The 25,515-nt window shown below is 35.1% G+C and overlaps 1 protein-coding gene across 1 annotated transcript; it reads left to right on the forward strand.

Moving 5' to 3' along the window:
* The first annotated feature begins 19,446 nt into the window (after positions 1-19,446).
* LOC114645138 (transcription factor LBX1-like) lies at positions 19,447-22,005 on the forward strand. The gene is made up of 2 exons (XM_028793037.2): positions 19,447-20,300; positions 20,932-22,005. The coding sequence occupies exons 1-2, from the start codon at positions 19,976-19,978 to the stop codon at positions 21,411-21,413; spliced, it is 807 nt and encodes a 268-aa protein (XP_028648870.1). The 5' UTR covers positions 19,447-19,975; the 3' UTR covers positions 21,414-22,005.
* The last annotated feature ends 3,510 nt before the right edge of the window (positions 22,006-25,515 follow it).

Raw genomic sequence — 25,515 nt, forward strand, 5'->3', positions numbered from 1 at the left:
AAAAAACAGGGGCATCTACAGGGTAAGAGAGTGGCTCAAGGTCATGCAGGGACGCTGTGTTGGGAGTTGAACCAGCAACCCTCTGGTTTATTTAGTAAGGAAGACCAGGATTTAGAACATGTGAAAAAACCTGCACTGAGTTTCTTAGTGAGGAAATGTTTACACCAGGAAAGTTTAAATTATCTATCTATCTATCTATCTATCTATCTATCTATCTATCTATCTATCTATCTATCTATCTATCTATCTATCTATCTATCTATCTATCTATCTATCTATCTATCTATCTATCTATGATGATGAAATATCCATCCATGTCACTTTCACATATGTGTACTTATTGCATTTGTGTTTATGCAGTGTAAATTGCCCTAGGTGACAGCTTCTCCAAAATGTTTCTTATTTCTTTCATATACTTTTTTATGTATAACTGTTTTTAACCAAGCCAGGATCTGAACCAAGTGCAGTGTGGCAGGAGCACTTTTCACTGTGCAAAAGTCCATCAGTAGTAAAAGAGCAATTTAGGTTATTTTTTGAGTTGGTAATTTGTTCTTTTTTAAGTTTTTATTTCTATTTTATTATTTTTATTTTTTTGTCTCTGTATATATAGAGTAATGAACGACAAGATTGGGCTGGTGTTCTGGCCAGGATGGTGTAAAATATTTTATCCAGCTGGGAGGCCAAGCCTGTAATTGGACAAGAAGGCAGGCAGGGTGTTCTCAGGCTTCAAACAGGAAATTGGTAAAAAGGTGACAATATCTCAGTGGAGATGCTGGCATATCAAAAAGGCTCGGTCAAGGATCCTTACCCGGCCAGGAAGCCAGCATGCTGGAAGGACAGAGGGAGATAACTTATGTAAACTACTTGCTCCCCAAAACACTAGATGGCAGCATTTCTGTACTATGATAACTGTACAGACACCCGCAGAGCATGCTGGGAACTGTAGATCAACGGACTGGTCCTGTTGGTTTCTGGGGGTGCCACCAGGGGATGCTGCAGGGACTTGTGCTCCCTACTTTTGTGAGGCTACTGCCAAATCCTGAAGTGCTTCCTGCGTACAGTACCCTGGTAAAGTAAGTAACTCTGGGCCTTGTATAGGGGGAGCAGCTCTCCTGACTCAGACTGAGTTGAATTTGGGAGAGGAGTTGGACAACACTCAATGGGAGAGAAATAGAAGATAGCAGAGAGAGAAGAGAAAGAATGACATTGCTGTACTGTGCTTTGTTAACAGAGAACAACAGCCTGTTCAATAAATATTCATATTTTGAACCCGGGACTGTATCTGTGAGGCTGTGACCCCTACAGGTCAAAGTAACTATATTGTAAAAAACATGTTATTGTGTGTAAACATAGGCAATCATAATACTTGTTGAGAGAAAAACAACTCTGATTATGATTAAATTGTATATCATTGATAGATAGATAGATAGATAGATAGATAGATAGATAGATAGATAGATAGATAGATAGATAGATAGATAGATAGATAGAGATGTTTTAAGTTAATTCTAGAGCAACCTTTATTCGCTGGAAGATGGAATTGATTACATGTTTTTCAGAAAGATATTAAAATTTGAAAAACAACATTTGATTTTCAGCAACATATAAAACATCATTAATTTCTCATATTTCTTGAAATTCTTCAACCTGATTTGTTATTTTATAATAAGGACAGATAGATAGATAGATAGATAGATAGATAGATAGATAGATAGATAGATAGATAGATAGTCTGGTGGAATTAGCAGGGTTAAAAGATTTTGCATAAAGGCCTTTTCTGTGTGTATTTTGCATGTTGAGCTGAATACTTAATAATAATTCTTTACATTTATATAGCATTTTTCTCACTACTCAAAGCCCTCTCCACACAGGGAGGACCCGGGAAGTGAACCCACAATCTCCTTACTGCAAAGCAGCCACACTACCACTGCGCCACCTGTGAGGATTACTTAACATTCATATGTACAGGTTGGGGTCACAGGTGGCATTGCCCTCTGCCCGTGTTCTGCTCCTGGTTCAGATGCCTTCTGCGTGGAGTTCACGTGTTCCCCTGTGTACAGATGGGCTTTCTCAGAGTGCTGTATTTCATCCCACAAGCCAGAGGTGTGTAGTTAGGTTGCTTCACAAGCCAGTGGTGACCAGTAATGACAACATCATTTCTTGCTCAGCTCTGATTCTACCTTGCTCTTATTACTCAGAAAATTGATGCGTGTTTGCTTGTGATTGTAAAGTGTTCCTAACATAAGCCTAGGAAGTTACATAGTGGGTGTGTGTTTTTTAGCTTTTGCAGAGTTTTCTTTTCTTTTATGACACAAAGAACTCTTCTGTGTTGTCTTGGCAACAAATTGTGTTAAATAGTACTAATAAATTCATACTAACAGAAGTGGAAGTGCAAGACCAAGAACCGTAAGCTATGCATATACTGTATTTGTTAGTTTGTTGAAAAGCATCTTCTGCACTCTTAAAAATAGTAAGTCCTTTATTGACATTTTATGGTTCTTCATGGGTTGTGTGGTTCCTTGCAGACCATTGCTTGACCAAACGCCATTTCATTCTGGGATGGGTTCTTTCCATATGAAGTGCTTTGAAAAACCAATAAGCAGAAAAGAAACTGAAGTCTTTAATGTATGGTAGGTGATCCTAAAGTTGTCCCTAGTGTGTGGGTGTGTGTGTATGTGCCCTGCGGTGGGCTGGCACCCTGCCCAGGGTTTGTTTCCTGCATTGCGCCCTGGGTTGTCTGGGATTGGCTCCAGCAGACCCCTGTGACTCTGTAGTTAGGATATAGCAGGTTGGATAATGGATGGATGGATAGACTGCTCAGCAGGATACAAACACACTAAGAAAGCCAGGACTTAGCCTTTGTTACCGTATGAATGTAAGAAGAGACCTTTAAAAATCAAGAGCCATTGGTATTTTACAAATCTTGTACTGTCTATTTATTGTTATTTAGGAGCCTTTTACAGATATAAAATAAATACTTTCTGGAACCTTTCATGTGGATGGGTCTTTTGAGAAGCAAAAATGGTTCCTCTATGGCATCACTCTGCAGAACGGCTCTGGCACCTGTTAACATGTTAAATAGAGTTACTGTATGTTTTCTTTACAGTTATTATAAACATGTTGTAGAATCCCAAGTACAAATATATTTAAAATGCTCACTGTTAAGGTGGTCTTTTTTTCTAATCTAATTAAACCTAAGGAAAAAGGACAACTTTTAAAAAGGTAAGTACTAAACAATATAAAGCAGCCAGTGTCAGCCCCTCCTGATATCTCAATAAAAGCAAACAGGTTCTCCTTTTTACAGTGCCGCTAAATTCCAGGGATTTCACCGTAGCCAAGGAAAGCGGAGTCTGCTCAGTGGACGTGATGTTTCTCGTAACAGGCAAAAGGTCAAAGATTACAACATGGCTTTAGTTGCCCTGCATGTCTGCAAGAAAAGTGTTCTAATATTTGCAGCGTGTATCAGTTGTCCTTTGATGTCCATTCCATGTATTTTTTTTGGATGTATATTTTTGTCTCCATCACACGTGTGCATGTGCAGAAACCTTAAAGGCATTCGGAACATTGTCGAGTAATGGCCTCCACTTCTGATAGCTCCTTTAGGATGTCTGATCGTCACTTATTAAAGTTTCATGCACATTCTTTTTTATGTTGAAGGGGCTAAAATGAGAAAGGTTTGTTAAGTTTACAAGTTCTATATTTTAACCGCTTTAAAAGAGAGGACTTAGGTGGAATTTTCAAACCATCTCTTATCCAATTGTTTATCTCATGTATATATTATTATACGTATACATAGTATTATTTTTAAATAATTGATTTTGTGTAAATACAATAGATAGTTTAGACTGGAGAGAGTCTGAACCCAGAATGGGACACATGCAGTGAAAATAAAATAAACCCTCGGCAAATTTCAAATTATAGGACGCATTCTGATTTGGCGAGGGCAGAGTCTACCGGAAAAGAAAGCTGCGAAACACTTTAGCGTTTTGTTCAAAACTACCGAAATTCACACAGATAAAAGCAAAAAGGTATTTGCTAAAGGAAAATGTGAAACAAATAAAAAGAACACACACACAAAAGAAAGCAAGAACAATGAGAAAATGATAGCATAGATTCATAAGATTCTGTGGAAAGCAACACCGTCAGGGCTTCCTTCAAAACTGAGAAGAAGTAGAACGTTGACAGATGTTATTATTATTTTAATTTACTGTAGTGTTGGTCGCATTTTATTGGAAAATATTACATTTTAATTATTGATTCAATATAGAGTGTGCTTTGAAAGACCTCACTCGTTTAATTGAAACGGCATTTCCGATTAAATAAGATTCCACTTTCTCGTAATTCGGCAGAATAATGTTTTATAAGTTTTATTAAGTGCTAAGAATGATAACGTTCCGCGCTTGCTGTCCTTAAACCACATCAGTATTGTACAGCAATATCGCTCAACCACATTACTTTCATTGCTAAAATATTAAAACCGCAGTAACATGACAAAAATACATTTGTCGTTACATCACGTTTATTAGATTTTAAATGATTTCGAACTCCTAACCTAGCTTCTCCAAAATGAAAAGCACTGGCTCCACTCATTGACTCGCATTCGTCGCATATCATAAAACTGAAAATGAATTATTAATGTCTACTGAGTTGTGGAATAAATGGTCAAAGAAGGCTTCTGCAGATTAATTTAATGCACGATTTTCCGAGGAGTACAACCATAAAAGGGAACTTCACAAGTTTGTTTTGAAAGTCGAGAGAAAAACTAAAGTCATTCTATTACCATTATAAGTTTACCTAAAATAGAATAAAATGTGCAACTTCGATTGCAAGATGATTTAAAGCTTGTTTATTGCCACACTTTTTGGTATCCCGAAAGGCGAAAACACAAAAACGGACTTGAGTAGTACACAACTAATACGTTATAATTACTAAAATGAAACAAAGTGTAACACCGCTATTTTTTCAGATAGCAATTATGGTAGGAAGAAAATGAAAAAGTCACATAATACAGTAAAGCAATTCAGACTTAACTGTTCAATAACGGATTTTTTTAACACTTAAATATTTTCATTATTAAACGCTTAGGCGAGGTAAATTATATTCTTAAACTTTTTTGATTTATACTTACGTAGTATCTTTGTACGTTGTGGAACCGAAAAAAATAAGTATTGGTTCGTTTTATGTAGACATATTTATTAAAATTGTGCGTAGGACATTAACATTTTGCTTGTTTCGCAGTAACCCTATCTATCTATCTATCTATCTATCTATCTATCTATCTATCTATCTATCTATCTATCTATCTATCTATCTATCTATCTATCTATCTATATGATAGTCGAATTTTATATAGCACCTTATTTTATTTGATAATCTAAATTTATATAACATCTCGTCTATGTAGCTCATGGTGGGCTAGTCTAATTTTATAGTCATTATGTTTCATACTGTCAATGTAGATATACAATTTTACGATTTGATTACTTCTTAACTGCTAGACAATAAACGGAGAGAATGATCAAAGTAAATCTAAAAGATTAACTTGATATATGGCGCAAATGGATTCCACATTGCATATTGTATATAGTTCCTATACAAGCAAAATTCTACACCTACAAGGCGTTTTATTTTGCACTTGAGCATAAACTCTGCAAGGCTTGCATTCGTTCCAAGAAACCAATATTCGATTCCTACTAAATAAGGAGTAAAGAAAGAAAGAAAGAAAGAAAGAAAGAAAGAAAGAAAGAAAGAAAGAAAGAAAATTTTGTATGTACCCATATGAAATCATTGCCTTGATAAACTCTATGTTTTGCATCAGGTTCATCTGTGGAAGAAAATATTACCCATGATTCATTATTTTCGTACAACGCCTTCCTTTTACCGACAGTAGTGCGTTTAGCAAAACCAACAAAAATAATCAGCGGGTCCAAAATGAATGGACCGCTGTCTCGAATGAATGAGTTGATGATTTTTGATGTGACCTGACAGGATTTGTTGAACCCAACGACGTGAGTCTTTAACATTCCGTTTAAACCTAAATGTTTAAGAATTATTATTTTTTTACTAAAATAAATTAACTTTTACGCAAGCAATCAATGAACTAAGGAAGCAAAATGCCAAGTATCGCTGCTACTTCGAATTTAACGCGAGCATATTACTTAATTATTATGGTGTATAGTTTACCTGATATAGATTTCAGTAGTTTTCTCCCGCATGGCATATAATTTTGTACAACTGACGTCATATTTAATAGCATTTTAAATACGTGTACGTGTATCAGATTAAATATAGTTAAAGAAAAAAAATCTATTACCAAGTATCATATACTCTACATAGAGATTAAAAATACCTGTTCCACAGCGTTTTCCAAAAATGAAACAGCACTCATTCATTCATTCATTATTCTCAAACCATTGCTTTCCTTAGCAGTTATAGTAAACAGAATAACTTTGACAAAAGGAAAACTCCTGGGGTTATATGTGTGTCAAATGTCAAATGATCAGGCCAAAAAATATGCAAAAAAAAAAACAAACTTTAAATACTCAAAGGAACATGGGGAGCGCAAAACCACAGTTTCTAGATAACTAAAATAACTATAATACTTTACAAAAGCTAACCTGACTCTACAAATTTTGTCTGTATTAATTCTACAACTACAACAACAACTACTACTTCTTCTTCTACTACTACTATTACAAAATGTATTTATATATCACATTTTCTTGCGTGAAAGTAGCGCAAAGGGCTTTACAATAGCTGAACAGAGTTACAAAACCCCCCGGAATGTATTTAATTGCCGAATATTAAATTTAATAAAATGATTGTTCTGAAGTTGATAAACAATTACGGGTAACATTGGGAGAGTTTTTAAAGTCTGGCAATAACGAGATCTTCTTATTTTCATTTTACTTTTACCGTATTGTCAGAAAGAAAAGACTTCAAACTTTAAAACAAAGCATATGTCACAACTGCTTTTTCTTTTTTCAACTGCCGGTAAAGTTTAAAGATGCAGCAGTGTGAGTATTCATATCAGATGGTTAGTATAATCTCTTCGAGTTTTCAAGACCGTACCTCCATTTCAAAGCTCATCCAGGATGCCCTGTGCTTTGTTTTTTACATTTTTCTAACTATTCTTTGAGAGATATTTAAAAGCTTGTTCAAGATGGCCAGTAGAACAATTATACTTCAAGAAGTTGTAGTTTGTCTATATTATAAAATGTAACCAAGAGGCATTAGTTGGTTAAAGTTATCTACTTTGTTTTATTTCTGATAGGCACAATTTAATAAACTATTTACACATGCACCTAACATACATCATAAGAAAGAAAGAAAGAAAGAAAGAAAGAAAGAAAGAAAGAAAGAAAGAAAGAAAGACCAATTGTCTAATATAATGGCATTTATGTGTTTTATTACTATTTTATCCTTTAAAAGCTTAAGCTAATCAAATTTAAACACAAATTCCAGACCTTTTTTGTCCAAAGTTTTAGGGTAAAAGAGACCTAAATTATAGACAAAAGTTTGAATGGCATTATGATCAAATCACCGGAACTATGGGACTGTACAGTCCAAAACCATAAAGAACATCAAACAAGTAGAAACATGCGCTTTTGGAAAGGAAAAAGGTGAAAAAATTGACCGGATGTCATGTGTTCTTGATAAGCGTGATACACTTAAAAGCAAGTAAGATTGAAAAGGTTGAACATATTGACCTCATGTTGATTACTTTTCTTCTCCGCGCACTTTGAGACTGTTCATAAGACGGGAAAATGACAAGTATTACAACAGACGGCTGTCGCTGAGGTGGTGTCTTATGACAATTGATTAAAAGAGTGAGGATTGGACATAAAAAAGCAGAACGTAAAATTACATTGAATACAAATTTAATATTGTTCGCAATGGTGATGTGAATATTTAAACATTTAATGACAAACTTTACGATGCGGCGTAACTTTCATGCGGTCAGGAAAAATCTGATATAGTCCCTTTGATCTATCTATCTATCTATCTATCTATCTATCTATCTATCTATCTATCTATCTATCTATCTATCTATCTATCTATCTATCTATCTATCACACTCTAAGGAGTGTTCTGCACTTCCACAAGCCCTATACGAGTTCCTGTGCTGGCACTGCTAACGTCCACTTTTATCTGTTCAGAGATCACTAAAATCCTGTTTTTTCCAAATATCTTACAACTTTAAGGAGGAAAGACTCAAAAACAAGTTTACACGGATGACCAAAAACTGGAAAAAAAGTCTGAGAGTATTGAAAACCCAGATTACTGACTGATGAAGCGCTCCTGCTCCATTGCCCTTGGTTCAGATACTGGCCCGGCTCTTTGTCTGTATGGATTTTAAATGTTCTCTCCGTGTTTGCTATGGTTTGTCTCCTAAAATATATACATTAGGCGATAAACAATTGAAAAGGTTTAAGTGACTGTGGGAAGATGCTACCACGGGCCCAATGCTGTTAGAATAGGCTCCTGTTTCCCGCACCTCTAGTTTTGGTGTCAGCGGGATCAGTGAATCAATGGATGATTTTTGTATTTCGTGTCTAATCAGTTAATCAGTTAAACACAACACGAAATACAGCTACATTTGATTCAATTTAACACTCATACCTTAAGGAAGCATAGTTCATCGTCATATCTTTCTTAGCTGCTTATGCACTTTTATAAGCTCTACATACCCGGATATTGTAACAATTACATCAACGTTGTTAACTTTAAAACTGCAATACAAGAAACCGATTTAAATATGTCATATAATTAAGGGTGATTTGCTTAATAAATACACGAGGCATGCGTATAAAAAGATTTTATTCGGTATTCTTCGACAACGTTCATTTAGTTTAAGCTCCACGTTTTAGAACAAGTGATAGGTCGGGCTTTAACACATAAATAAAAAAAATATATATTTATTTATTCCATATTTTCATATACCCTGAGTTTGTAGTACAAATCCTGCTACTGGCACTGTGTGACCACCAGCAGGTCACTTCACTCGCATGCATGTGTTCCAACTGGAAAAATGAAAGAAATGCAACCGACTCTATCTCAGATGTTGTACGTCCTCTTGGGTAAAGGTGTCAGACAAACAATAAGTAACAGCAATAATAATAATAATAATCTTATTATTTTTTTCTTGATGTAAAATGTGTGAAAATGTTTTAAGGTTGAAAGAGAAACGAATTCAGTTGTCCATCCATCCAAAAGGAAAACAAATTGTCATTTTATGTACATAGAATCAGTGTAATATTTCATTGCAATTGCTCTCTTAAAAACAAAGGTGCCAAAGTGGTTCTTCAAAACGATGCCATGGGGAAAACCTTATTCAGTATAACTAGATATGTATTTAGTGAGCGATCTAATGTGTTCTTGCGTTTTGCCCTGTTGTATATTTCTGAGGTGGCCATCTAGCTCTGTGTTCTGTTTTGGGTATTGTATTTACCCCATGTGTTGACGCCCATTGTACACTAGACCTACCTGGAAGGGGGTTTCTGTCGGAATTGCCTTTCCCAACATTTTTAATTCTTCCAGGTAGGCTATTAATTTATTATTTTAGGAGTTTTCTTCTTGTCTTCTTCGAGAGTCAAGGCTAGTTGTTATCAACTTTGTGATTAAAGCTTATTGATACATCCCTTGTGTCATTTTGGGCTATACAATAACTATACATTTTTGTTGTTGTTGTTGTTTGTTTAGATCTACAGGTTCCATAAATAACCATGAATATAAATTATATGTTATATAACCTTGGGTCCCTGATTTTAAATGGTCTGTCACTTCATACACTAACATGGGCTAAGCTCGAGTTTTCTTGATCTGTTAGTATCCGGTTAGCTAGCTTATATTCCACATATTCAGATTTTTTTCAAAGGCCAAAGAACACATTTTTTAATGCAAAGGACTCTACTGATTAAAAAGTGGCTCTTTGTCAAGCAATGGATCTACGAGAAACCCCAAACTCAGTAAAGTGCCATTAAAGAAGCGCAATTTCTAAGAGTGTGGGAGTCCGTCTCAGCTTCATTAAAGCGCAAATAAAAACACCCAAGCTGTAAATGAAAGAGACGTGCTTTACTGTAAGTAACAAAATTGTACTGGTACTTTTTAAAAGGTACACAGCTCAGAAATACATCAACAATTGAGAGAAATTAAACTAGAAGAGCATTGATTTAAAACTTTTTCTGGGCGATATTACATTTAATAATGCATTTTAAGTTATGCCGGCTGCCTCCAAACTGCAGGAGACGGCACTCGAATCGTCCATGCTTTCATCGCGTTTGCCTATGCGGTTTTTTGGTGTCCCTCCGAAAGACGCGCACTTTGTTCCGACTGGGGACTCGATGGCTTTGCCCAATTTGTGCGAGCTGCCTTCTCTCTCTCTCTCTCTCTCTCTCTCTCTCTCTCTCTCTCTCTCTCTTTCTCTCTCTCTCTCTCTCGCTCAGATATCGCTGGGATAGGCGTCAGCTCTACGACCCCCGAAATTCTGTTATACATCTCTGCGAAATTAACAGGGGCAGGTGATGGGTTTTACTTACAAACGTGCACAATGAAAATGGGGAAAAGTCTCATCAACACGTACTTTACATTAAGCCTTTAGCGAAACTGCAGACTGAAACGAACCAGAACACTCATTCAGGTTAATTTCCATCTAATGACTGAAAAGGGCAGCTGGACAGCAGTTTTCTAGTTAACACTCCTTACTGACTGTCTTATGGGTTTTCTAAACAAAACAATTACAAAAGCAATAAAATAAATAAATAAATAAATAAACAAAATAAATAGACATAAGGCCTAACATTCTTCTGTGAGACAAGTACAGCACTGCTGTAGAGCAATTTCAGCTAACCATTAATTAACTCTTAGGGTAAAACAAATTTTACAATGCATTACATGTTACATGTATTGAGATAACAACTTTTGTCGAAACACTAACATGAAGTCTTCAGCTATTCCCCGTGGTTGTGATTTTAGAAGGATGTACACAACAACACTACAGGCAGCAGGGCCTAGTGCCAAAGACAGTGAACTTCACACTTCAGGGTTGTCTGTTCATCCTAACCTTTGAGTCCACCTGTGATGTTGAACAAATCACTAAACCAGCCTGTATAGTAAAAGTAAAAAATGTAAATAATTACGTCATAATTCACTAGCTGCAAGGTTTCTGCAAGGTGTGGTATAAAATAAAAACTGTGTTTAAAATGACCAGCCTCAGATCAACTCTACACAGCAATGTGACAAGAATTAATGTCACACTTAAAATTGTATGTGTGGAAACAATTTCATTGTAAAATTTTGTTGTGTACTAAAGTTGATGTAATAATTGCAAGTGACCCTTGCAGAACAACTTGTTCACTTGCGTTTTGGACAGTAGCAACTTTGGTAAACTGAAAACTATGAGCCTTTTTTTTATATGCATATCAATATTTAGGTGTGGTTATAATAATTAGGTAATGGACATGATGACACAGTGGAATGTGCTGCTGCCTCACAGCTCAATGAGACTAGATTTGAATTCTCTGAGTGCATGCATTCTCCATTTGTATACACTTTTTTTAATTCCTTGGTGCTTCACTTTCACTCCCAAATTTCAAAGTTGTCCATATTCTGTCATAATGCATCTCTAAATGCTCACAGTGCGAGTGAGTATTGTGTGCTAGTGGACCACTTTTGGATTCATTTATGCCATGCACCCAGTGCAGATGGGACAAGAACTCTTAACATACAGTTTTTTTTTAATGGCACTTTACTGGGTTGTGTGGTTCCTCATAGAACCATTAATTGACAGAACACCATTTCAAACACCTCTATTGTTAAGACTGTCTATGAGTCTGAAACTGTTCTGAAGCAGGTTCACATAATAGAGTGGAGGCCTACAGTAAGTACTGACACCTCACCATCCTAGGATTCTAGATAAGGTGCCTTGGGGTGACTGTGCCGTTAGCTGGTCAGCCAATCCATAGTGTGTCACGATGAATGAGTCGCTGTGTTATACTCGCCTAACGAGGCACTCAATCCAGGTTTTGGTTTTTGCTTTGTGCCTAGTGCTGCTGAGATAGGCTTTGGCAGGTACTGAAAACGAAGTTCTTCAGAAAATGAATGGTTGGACCGACCCCACTGAAAGTAATCTTAAATGTTTAACTCGTAAGAGTTCTTAATAAACAATAAAAAATGCTGTTATTGTTATTGCACACATCATATAATAAATAATCCATATATTTTCTAAATTATTATTTTACCAGTGCAAGGCCAACTCAAACATTTGTATTCCCACTGGGCCTGTAGCAGTTAACATAGTGTGAGTTAGTGGAATGCTGGAGGAAATAAAGAAGATTGTCAGACAGCACTTTGACAGTGATCTCCTATAGGAACTGAACTTGGACCCTAAAAGGCAATGGCGTTAACAGCTAAGCCATCTGTTGTACAAGTTAATAGATGGTTAAATAAATGTACATAAGGATGTACATACATACATTATTTTATTCATTCATCAGCTTCCACCCAGTTAAATGCAGAATCAATATTAAATATGGCTTTAACAGTTAAGAAAGGTGAAAGGCAGAAGTGCAGCCAGGATGGAACATCAGTCCATAATGTGCTGTCCTCCAGTACAGACACATATTTACAAAATGCAGAAGGTTATTGATATTAATCACTGTCACATCATAACTTTTCATTCTGGCTCGTATGAATATTTTTTTTACACTTTTCCCATGTGCACACATATACATTACTGCATTTCCTTTTATGTATATGTATATACTGTACCCAAATGCACACATATACACATATTCATATACTGTAAAGACATCCCTGGACATGTGTTTATATACTTTACGTATATAATTATAACATACAAGTATACAGTAAAAATACACACTCACACACATACACACACACACACACACACACACACACATATATATATATATATATATATATATATATATATATATATATATATATATATATATATATATATATATATACTCTAAACTAGAGAAAAGCCAAGCAAAATGACACCTTTTATTGGCTAACTAAAAAGATTACAATATGCAAGCTTTCGAGGCAATTCAGGCCCCTTCTTCTGAGTTGCCTCGAAAGCTTGCATATTGTAATCTTTTTAGTTAGCCAAAAAAAGGTGTCGTTTTGCTTGGCTTTTCTCTACATTCATAATGGCTAACACGGTAAAACACCCTAGTACTACAGATATACTCTAAACTGAAATACAAGTTTAATAAATACATATCCATGTACATGCTGATGTACTTTTTATAGAAGCAAACACATATATAGTACATGTAGTGTATACATAGTTAAACAGTACATCTACACACACGCATACATACTTAAAATGTAAAATGTAATTATATTTGGCTTACACACATCACATTACAGGCGTACTAGTACAGGTATATGATTTAAACACAATATATATATATGCAAGCATTCATACAGTATGTATATCTATATATACTGTATATACATATTTAACAACTGTTTACACACAAATACTGCATATATATATATATATATAGTATATATACACTGTATATAGTATATATATATATATATATATATATATATACATATGTGTAAATCAGTACTGAATCAAAGTATATAAAGGTGCATATTTCAGTACTATACACACACATACTACATGCATATACACACAGCTATTTAAATACTCTCCATTAAAAACATAAGCACAAATACATATTTAAATACTACTTACATGAAAATGCTACAAAGGCATATACATATTTACATAACATATACTGTACACACTCAAGTGGATATTTAAATATTGTACACTATATGGTTCATATATACAACCTGTGCATGTAGTATGTGCACTTAGTATAGTATAGTATATATATATATATATATATATATATATATATATATATATATATATATATATATATATACACCTGTGATCCATATATATATATATATTTATATAAATACTGTTTTTGTTTATGCAGCTTTTTTTATGTGTATGCATTTTTTGAAAACCCTTTATATCCTACTGTCATAAGAATGGAACACTCTCTTGTAGGAAATAAATACATGCATATTACTATAGTATGCATTGGTACATATTCAGTATAAATGCACACATAGTACAAACATTTGTATATTGGCACATTTACACTAATATATGCTTCTTCTGTGTGTGCAACCTCTTATTTTATTAAACACACCAATGTGCATTCTATTGTTACTTAGACAAAGTGTGTTCTAGTTTAATAAATATGAATCCTCGTAAAAAGTTGCACTGCATAGCTTTGCGTGTGGAACACTTAATGGGAAAATTTATATGGACACTTTTTGCTAATATTTTAGATGATGGTCTGTACTATAATATCTGGATCACTTTTAAAGTGATTTTTTGAATTTTAAAAAGTATTATTTATTATTGAAATTTAAAGTAATTTTGTGAATTACCCCTTGGGATTAATAAAGTATCTATCTATCTATCTATCTATCTATCTATCTATCTATCTATCTATCTATCTATCTATCTATCTATCTATCTAAAGACCTGGAATAATTTTATTTTGAAGCATTTTGAATAAAGCACTTCTGTACCAGATATAAAGTAAGGTTAAGGTTGAACAACAGCATGCAACACTCTAGAATTATAAGAATTCCCATGTCTAAACTTACAGCCCTAGTGATATCTACTAACATAAACTTTATACTCGAAATAGCTTACAAATATCACATTTTCAAAAAATTGACTATGAAATACAAGTTTATGTATACACTGGAAGACTACTACTATGTACGATTCTGTGATTACACTCTTAACAATAATGGTTGTTTACTATTAGGCATTTTATGGTTCTTTACTGGGTTGTGTAGTTCCGTGTTGAACCTTTGATTAACCAAGCGCCATTTCATTCTGAAAGGGGTTCTTTGCATATGAAGTTGCTTCTTTGTGCTTTGAAAAACTTTCTAATATGTTGGAAAAAAAACAAGTAAAATCTTTATCAGGCTACCTAGCAGGACACAAACAGACTAAAAAAAAATCTGGAAGAAGAAAGCCTGTATTATTATATACAGCGAGAGACCTTTTAAAATCAGGAACCCACTGGGATTTCACATATATAATTATATGAAGCCTGTTATAGATGTAAATAAATAAAGGTTCTTTCTGGACTTTTATTTGGATGGGTCTTTTGGGTACAAAGACTGCATGGTTCCCCTATGGCATGGCACTGAAGAACCACTCTGGCACCTTTATGGTTAGGAGTGTCCCTGCTCTGCACCCAGTGCTGTGCGTGGATAGCCGTGGATTCCATGTTGATCCTGAATTAGATTCAAATATTTTCTGATTATTATATGATATTTCCTATACCTGTCAAAGTGTTAGAAAGCAGTGAGCGGTTTTATTTAGGCTGTACTATACTATAATTGGACATATTTCTAAAAAAGGGAAATCAGCTAGAACTGCAGGGCTGAAAAGTAACCAGATCAATTTCTTCACTTTGCAAAGGGCACATCAAGTCCTAAAATCCTAAAATATTAAAAGGTGAGCGCTATGACAAATGAAGATAATAGAAGGAGGTGCCTACACTATAACCAGCTTCAAATTGTACTACTATGCAGCTTGCATTGAATATTTCATTTTGGCAACATAAGATTATCACTCTCACTGCACACCATGTCACACAGTCCAGCAAGTGTAGTAAGACCCCTACTTGTAATGAAACTTCTCCTTAGACATCTCCATGAAATAAATTGTATTCCTGGTAGCAACATTTTGTGAATGGATCACGCTTTTCAACTTTAAATGTTAACTCAATTGACATAGATGTATTTAGTATAAATCCTTTTATTTTATAATGGCATTGGGCAAACAAACATTTTAACAGCCAGCATTGTAATTAAAGTATTTGTTTAAAGTATATTTATATTATCATGTGTCACATTTCCTCTGCCCTCTTCATGTACCTGAAGGCTCACCCTCTTATACAGTATGGCTACTGGAGAGGTAAACTGTGGACCTCCTGTTTCAAAATGACCTTACAGCAAAATAGACTACAGTAAGCTCTTCAGCTGAATGCTCCATTTTCTCCAACACTATCACGTTTGGGGACATGTTAATCCAGAGTTGTGGTATTTATAACACATGCAAATTAAGAATGAAAGCTCATCTTCTGTTTTCATAAGAAAACCAAACTCGTGCTTTCTCAATTAAGTTTTCATTTTAAAATATGCCATTCCAAAAGCACTTCACATGGAGCGCTTGTTATTTTCATTTCCTAGGCCTTCAGCTGTCAAAGTGCAAACAGTAAATCAGATTTTCTCTGTGCTATCGAGGGCCTGTCACACATGATCTCCATGGTTAAATATCATGATTAACAACCTTATCACAAGCTTTCCAATCCAACGTACAAGAATCATAAGGGCTGTAACTACCAAAGTACATTTTAGCTAAATTCAGAGGAGATGGGACACATTTCAAAGATTTCATAAGCTTATTTATGATATACAGTACATAACCACTTGAATAAGTTTGGTATCATGTTAAATTGTGTCTGCATCATGGATATACATTCCCTTATGTGTATTCAGTATAAAATACATAACATTTATTTTTACTAAAAGCATATTTATGGTCAGATATGAATATATGAGTTTATTATTAATGACCTACAGCTGCATGTTTCATTCCACAGAGCAGCTAGCTTTAAATCTTGTACAGATTTATTTTCATGCTTTGCAGTTTTTATGTTATTCTTTTCACTCATCTCATGTATTTAATTGCAAGTTGTTAAGAAATGCATTAGATGCAATTATGCCAGACTCTCCCCCAGAATATTTAAGCACATATTGAGCCATACTGAAATATACTAGATCCACTTTTAAATAGGACAGAATTCTGTACTTATCTCTGCATTCTTTCTGTCAGTAAATGAACAAAATAAATGAATAAATAAAATCGGAAAAAAAAACTTTATTTTTTTTAATCGAATAAATATTTAAGAGGTTACATCCAGGATGTTGTGATGTCAGGCCAGATGAAGTGCCTGTTACATTCAGGACCCGTTTACACGCGCCTGAGCTGAACCGAGCCGTTCCCCTACGTGTTCTTGAATTAAAGCACCTACAAACGAGAACTAAAAGCACGGAAATTATGCCAAAGGTATTCAGAAACAGTAAGAAACTCCCTATTTGCATGTTAATTGAGCTAGAATTTGTAACAGTCATTTAAATAAAGTGCAGTTTTGTGACAAGTGATTACAACAGAAAACTAGGCATAGCTCGGCACTATTAAAAGCACGCTGTTTCCAAATCATGAATATGCCCACGGAAGCCACGTCGGAATTGTCATACACCCCACCCCTCTGATTACACAGAAGCGCGAATACTTTCACGGGGCCACAGGGGAGGACGTGCTCTTCAATTCGGTCTAGACTGATTAGGGCCTGAAGTGACTAAAAGATGGGCAGACTTCTGAAAACGAACCATTGAATCGACAGCCCATATCTTACTGAATATTTTCTTTTTACAGTGATTGTTTTCTTGAAATGTCCATTGGCCGAAGTTGCACTTAATGTCTCGAAGTAGCGACATAATCCGTGCCCAATAATACAGCTGGCATCTTTTGCTATAGGTATGTCAACGGTACTTAAACGGTTAACGGAAAGATTGCGCGATTTCGTTTTAAGCAAAGCAACAACGGTAAGGCCATAGGCCATTGTTCGTAGTGTTGCACGTCTTAAATACAGATCACAAAGACTAAGGATTTCAGAGCAAATTAAATGGAATCTTATCATAATATTCTTAAATCGCGACGTTGTTTGACATATTGAATACTGCACTATACTTATTCAATATTTTACTAATTAAAAATAGAAATAAAAATTATTTCTATGAAGAAATTAGCTATAAGTAAACATACGCAACTTGTGGCCTGCTGCCGTCTGAATTTTATTTTTCAGAAATGGTCGTGTTGGAGTACAATAAGCAATTGCCTATAAAAAAAAAAGAAGCCTTTCACTTATCGGGAAGTGCTAAGCTGCTGGTTATATGTAAAAAGAGCAGCCTAAATCATTTTGAAATTTGCAAGCCGCATTCTCCGTACAATTTATTAACACCGTTATTAATAGAGGCTTCTCATTTTTAACGCGGACTGGTGCTATAGGTTGAAATTTAGAGCTAATCCAATGGAGCCGCATCTCGACAAACACTAAAGGTCAGTTTGTATTCACGTGAAGCTCGTGAAGCCTATCATTAATGCAGAAACGTAAGAGCAAAATTTAAACGGACCAAGAAGGTATTGCTTTTTCAGAAACTATTTTATGGATTTGGAATCGTGTCTTTAAATATACCACAGCATAACGAATTCCGTTATTAGTACTGCGAATCGGAACAACAGTGACAAAGAAAAAAATAATAATAATCACACTAATCCAGTGAAAATGTATTAAGTTGTTTTATAAATTAACAGCAATAATATATACCTGTGTCTTATAATGTTTATTTCAATACTGCTAGTCAAATTACGTTAAAGATCACAATACCTAATACTAAGAAAGGAGAACAAAATATTTGGAAAAAGCTGCATAATTATTTTTTAAAATGTAACTTTGTATTTTGATGTTTTGCTTTTACCAACTAACTTTGAGTACATGGGAAAACATACGGTTTAAACTTCTAATTGGCATACAGAAGAAACAGGAATTTTACAATATTATAAAAATATAAAGAGGCAGTGTTAAGTAATAAGTAGTGGAGTCTCATGCACAAAACCGCCTGTCTACCTTGCTATCTGTCTGCGTATAAAACCAGTAAACTAAGACAGAAGCATCTGGAGGTTTAAAGCAAGTGAAATATGTCTTGGATGCTGTTAGGTGGCCCTTTGCTCTTGAATTATAGCGCAGTGGATTTAGCTGAGCTGAAGGGGACTCTGCCTTCTTGCTTTCTTCTCCCTGTCCAGCTGTATTAGTAACAGTGATATATACCGGCCGCTTTCTACAATGCCTTTATAAAACAAGGAAACACTTCAAACACTTGCGCAGAATTTATATTTAAATGTATCACTATTTATTTGCATTTGCCTTGTTCAGCCGCAAAGTATACGATTAGGAATTATTTTTTAAAAAGACAAAGAAAATATTTTGATTACAGTTTATGTATTTGAAAACAGTTACTTTTTAGAGCAAATTGCATCAAAACAAACACACGAAAAAAAAATTAAATTCATAGGTCAGTTACATGTTTAATTAACACGTTAACATGTTAGTTATTTCCTTTACTTACCCCCGATATTTTCTTCGTCGGGAAAAATGTGAAATACGGCACAATTCCACGAGAAGAAAGCGAATAACAATGTTGTAATTACAATTTGATCAATTATATATATATATATATATATATATATATATATATATATATATATATATATATATATAGCCAGGCAAATAATGTGCAAGAAAATGACAAGAGCATAAAGCATTATAATTCAACGGGGCTCCTCCTACTAGCCATGCCTTTTAATTAATGGAGCTCCCAACTTGCAAAAGCCTGCATTGGACAGAAAGAGAGTCAAAGAGTGAAAGGGAGAGGGTGAAAGTGCCACTGAAGATAATTGATTACCTCCCAATCAACAATAACTTGTTAGCAAAAGTCAATTGCCCCTACTCCTTAGCTTCACCATACTGGGAGAAGCAGCTTTGTTTCTTGTACTGCAAGAGTTGAGGCCGACACATTTTTTCAGAGGCGAGAGGAAGGAAGGCAAAAGTAGGACTACGAAAAATACAAACTGGCAACTCCGAGGATTCGAGTCACAGAAAGCAGAAAAGAAGCAATTCTCTTACTTTGAGCGTCGGTTTATCGAATCACATTCACTTCGCCAGCGGACTTTTGAGATTTGGTTTGGGCTTAGGTTCTCTAAGTTGGTTTGTGAATTTTTTGCAAAGGACCTTCGAATAAAATTAAAAAAAAAAACATTTCTAAAATGACTTCAAAAGAGGATGCAAAGGGCTCACCGGTGCCAGAAAGACGACGGAGTCCGTTGGATCACCTTCCACCTCCGGCAAACTCCAACAAACCTTTAACCCCATTCAGTATAGAAGACATCCTTAACAAGCCTTCCGTTAGACGAAGTTACACAATTTGTGGGACTGCTCACCTTCTCTCAGCCGCCGAGAAACACCCTCCTCCCGGTCTACCCCTGTCCAGCCGGGCATTGCTCACACAGACCTCGCCATTGTGTGCCCTCGAAGAGCTGGCCAGCAAGACATTCAAAGGACTAGAAGTGAGCGTCCTTCAAGCGGCCGAAGGTAGGTTGATTGATTAAACGTAAATATTGTTCAGCATTACAAAGCTTATACAATGTACATTTTCAGTATCTTTATTTTCACTGTATAAGCGTGAAAAATAGTGAAATACACATAATGTTTGTTTATAGGAATATCATCGTTTATGATGGTACTATTTTAGAGATACACTGAAAGAAGTACAGTATACAAAAGAAAAACAAAGTATAGGAATATTTTATATTTCACCGTTAAAGATGACCCAAAACATCTCGGGAAAAATAATCCACAACTTTCTGACATTATATATAATAAATTATCGATTAGTGAAATGAAAACAGTATTTACTAGGCAAAAAAAAAAAAATGTATTAACCTGTAATCGGTATACTAATTTTGATCCTAGATATAATTTTAAAAGAAATGCATACTAGCGCACTTGGGCATTAACTAATGTGTTACAATGCAAGACATGGTACCAATTTCCATTTTCCTTATTTTCTAACAAAAAAATTTCTGTACTAGCAGTTCATTAACATTCTATTTTTCATCAATTCCACTGGCTAATTATAAATGAAATTTTGCAAAGTGTTTAAAACTATAACCAGATGGTTTCATCGCGGAAAAAATAACAAAAAAATGTTTTGATGTTTTAGGAAGGGACGGATTGACAATTTTTGGTCAGAGGAACACTCCTAAGAAACGAAGAAAGTCTCGCACCGCATTTACAAACCACCAGATTTATGAACTAGAGAAGCGTTTTTTGTACCAGAAGTATTTGTCTCCAGCTGACCGAGATCAGATCGCTCAACAGCTCGGGCTGACGAACGCACAAGTTATCACCTGGTTCCAGAACCGCCGAGCTAAACTAAAGCGGGATTTAGAAGAGATGAAAGCGGACGTGGAGTCGACAAAAACCATGGCACCGATGGAAAAACTGACCACATTCATAGACCTGGAACAGAACGCTTCTGGGACCAGGAGCTCGTCCCGGTCCCAATCTCCATCGCCTTCCAACCACGGACTCGATACCCCAAGCAAACATCAAATGTCGCCATCATCTCCACTCACGGACCACGCCACGAGTCAAGAGGGCTCAGAGGACGAGGAGGACGTGGAAATAGACGTGGATGACTGAATTTCACGCTCAAATATCATTAAATCTTGAATGACTTCTTAAAATAAAGGAAAAAAAGACAATATTTTAAAGCAAGCATGGACGATATATTAGATGCTGTGCTCGGTCTACAAACTTTAGGTGTAATATGTTGAAAAATATCTAACCAAGGCATTTATTTTTAATTAAAGCAATAAGCTGCACACACAGAGACAGTCGTTCATTATATATACGAATTGCCGGATCAGGCAGTTTTCATTTTCTGGAAAAGTGCAATTGAATGATTTATATCAACACAAACAAAGATACCTGACGAAAAAATTTCGTACACGGTTTGTATGTGTGTGTAAACAGGATTAAGCGGGTATTGAATTAACACGAAAATCGGGGGTTGCTTGATATGTAACATGTTACACACATACAAAGCCTTGGTGGTGTTTTATCGAACATAAAACTGAATATTTTTTAAGTTGCTGAGCTTTAAGTTGGATTGAATTAAATTTAACATTCTGCATGAGGTGTGTAGTAAGTATTCTTATCTTCTACATTTATCATTATCTTTTTCTTATGTTATTGTTGCAAATTATGTGCGCATATATATATATATATATATATATATATATATATATATATATATATATATATGCGTGCGCTCAGATGTGCAACATTCGCTTCTTTTGCCACGAATATTTTTATTTGCTTCATTTGTATATTTACCCCCTTTTTGTTCTTTGCTGATATACAATGCTTTTATTACTGATGCTACCTTTCGTATTTTTGTAGGAGGGTAGTGAAATATATAATTATTTTCTACACTTATTTATAAAAATTGCATGTAAAGGGGAAAACGACCAAGAATCAATGCCAATAAATGCAGGTGTTCCTTTTTGGTACGGAAATGTACAGCATACACATTCGACAGTCAGTTGCTGTGGAATAATAAAAAGGCTTATTTAAGTTATATATGACCTACCTGGTGTCCGTTTATTTACTCTACGACTGTATAAACTTCTCTTGTTTGGCTATAATAAGATCATTAACATTTTAACAGACTTCCCAGGACATGTTGCAGTGGACTTTAAAGAGGGTTTCTTAAAACGACAGAGCAAAATATTTGAAGTAAGGTGTCTTGCGATTTTTTTGTTTAGCATCTACAATTTATTTCTTGTTTTCATTGTTATTATTTTGTGTCATGGCTTCATATCAATTCAGTTCGGTTTCTTCCTCATTGCGTCTCTCATTCTGCTGTCTATAAACAGTAATCACGCGTTTCGGTGCATCCTGTATTCAGATGTGCATCAGAGGCGCATTAATATTGAAATTACATAATCAGTTTGTAGTCGGAGGAGGGTGGTCTGTTTAAAAAGAATCACGCAAATATCGGGGACAAAAAACCGTTTCCTCTTTTTCTTTCCTTTTCCCCTTAAAAATACACAAGCCAGTTTTTTACAACAGCATTCACTCCATTTTTATTTTATTAAAGCGTAACTTGGCTTCTTGACCCTGCAACGTGTGTTTTCCTATTCTGCGCAAAATTTATGTGAGAAACACAAATCTGGTTTGAAGAATGAAAAAGGAAGATGCCAGAAAAAAAATCTGTGAGTTTTGGGCCAGTTTCTCCGAGGCTATAATCCTTCTTTGAAAAAAGATGGGGCAGTAATTTTTAGCGTAAAGCATGAAAACTGGGGACAAATGAGCACTCTTCCCTGATGTGACAAGTGACAATGGGCCATGCACAGACTCCCGCAGCTCTCAATACTGAGACAAGTGTGTCCCACTGCACAAAAAAGACACAAACGTTTGGAGGCCATATGGTTTTTGAATTTTCTTCACAATTTCCAGACAATTTGATGGATTGGGTTATCCCTCCTTTTAAACTGTTTAACTCCACTTTACAAAAGCAATAATGCATACATAGCCCTAGTCTTCACGAGGGCATCTGTGCCCATTAATGTCGACTCTTTTCTTTGGCTTTTTTGTAACTTGGCATTTTGAACAAGTCTATGAATTACAATGAAACGCACTCTCTTTTTTGTAAAGCACTTGTCTTTCTCCTTTTTTTTGGGGTGGAAATAATATGTTTGACTTTTGTCCAGAGATTTTTAAAAAGCGCTACATCTTGTGCCTCAAGTGTTTTTCATGCTAAATAGGAGAGTCGTAAAATGTTGCAATAGTGACATTTATGCGAGAGTCTGGTTTAGACTTCATTCTTTTGTTTGTTTTCTTTTTTTAAAGCTTTTCTTTAGTGTGTCTTTTGTCTTTCGTGGGTTTAATGAGGCTGAAAACATGATGATTCAAGAAGAAAAAGGAAAGAAAAGGTCTTTTACACTAAACAGAAACGGCTGCAGTTAATTTGGCTTTCAGGCTCTTTAAACCAAAGGAAAGTAAAGCAAACAAACGGATACACGTGGCTCTTCAGTCCCAAAGCTTAAAATATTATTTTTAAAGCAATGGAACCCAAGCAGTCAAAACCAATGGCAAATCTTCTACATGCTACACAATGCAAGAATAGTGGTGTTATGTTAAACAGCAGAAATTATAATATTCAACCGGAAATCCTTGAACGACAGCGAGAAATCAATGCAAATGCACTTCGCAATTTATTTTCTGCTTAAGGCCTTTTAGTTATGATTCATTAATTAAAAGTGCTGAACCACAAAAATAAAATTCAGTGGGTTCTATGAAAATTAAAACAGTTACGCAGTATATTCGGAGGAAGAGAGACGCGAAATAACGGTGCAGCTAACGGAAAGCAGAGACTGATTAAAGGCGTATTTTGACGTATTCTTTTGTTTATTAGAATTTTTAGCAATTAAATTTTCTTTCTTTCTTTCTTTCTTTCTTTCTTTCTTTCTTTCTTTCTTTCTTTCTTTGATTCAAAACACACCTTATTTTACCCCCTATTTTTTATCTTATATCCATAAATTATTTATTTAAAAGAAATATAAATGTATCATGTAGCTTTTGTAATGGGTGACTTTCTCAAATTATATTTGCTTTGTATGTAATATTTTTGTTAAGTTTTCACAAATTATAATCAAGCTCTTCTCGTCCGAGTCTCTGTGTTTTCAAACATTTGCTTAGACAGAAAAACTGACCGGCCATATTTTATTCGGAACCTCAGTCTGAGGTGTGTATGTGTATTTTAATTGTTTTTTTTTTTCGTTTGTTTTTTGTTTATTTTGATTTATATATTTATTTTGTGATTTTTACCATTATTTTTTCGAACCTGTTTCTTCCACTGCTGTTCATGGAAATAACACACATTTCTGATAGCGACTCGTATCAAGGAAGCTCTCGCAGTTTCTTGTTTTAACAATGCCGCCTCTTACCTTCACTTGGGTATCAGTAGCAGCTGAAGATGGACAATAGCTTATTGTATTAAGACAATCAGTAATAAGCCCAATTTTGGCATCATACAGTATTTAAAGACGTGTATGTGTTTAAGTGATGCGGGTTTAAAAAAAAGCTTCAACCTTGTCACTCGCGAGCCAGCGTGTTTTCATTCCTACGGCTGGAAATGTTTACTCGCCGTTAGACCGAGTGGTCTGTTGATGGACCATTTTGGTTTTCCCATTCTTTTAGAGGATCTACGTGCATTACGGGGGAGGGGCTTTGCCTGTTGCTGTTATTTACATCCTTTCCTTATTAATTAATTATTTGCTAGAACATGCCATTACAGCACTTTGAAATAGTGAAATATAAGTTAACTTTTAAAAATTATATTTAAGTTCTACTTCAAAAAACTCAAGCTTCATTTCTAATAGCACAATTAGCAAAAAATAATGTTTTCAGGAAACGCATTTGTGTTGAAAGAAAAACATAAAAAAAAAAAAAAGTTTTGGCAAATGTTATCGTGCAGATAGCAATATTGCCATGGTGAAAATGACAGTGTTGGATTCACGGGTCCAAGCATACCAGGTGTACCCTTTTTTCGAACCAGTTTGTTCCCATTATAGAGTTATGGTGAGGCATATGAGTTGCAGTGGACGAAAGACAGTAATTAAATATTTAGGGATCACGACTATGGGGCATTATTATTATTATCAAATAATGTAATCTAACTGCGGTGGGCTGGCGCCCTGCCGTGGTTTGTTTCCTGCCTTGCGCCTTGTGTTGGCTG

The sequence above is a fragment of the Erpetoichthys calabaricus genome, chromosome 2, assembly GCF_900747795.2.
Source record: "Erpetoichthys calabaricus chromosome 2, fErpCal1.3, whole genome shotgun sequence".
In the NCBI taxonomy this organism is placed as follows: domain Eukaryota; kingdom Metazoa; phylum Chordata; class Cladistia; order Polypteriformes; family Polypteridae; genus Erpetoichthys; species Erpetoichthys calabaricus.

Excerpts from the sequence above, each read along its gene's own strand:
- LOC114645138 (XM_028793037.2), top strand. The coding sequence starts at position 19,976 with ATGACTTCAAAAGAGGATGCAAAGGGCTCACCGGTGCCAGAAAGACGA. Across the intron at positions 20,301-20,931 it reads CGTCCTTCAAGCGGCCGAAG|GAAGGGACGGATTGACAATT; the intron begins GTAGGTTGATTG and ends TTGATGTTTTAG.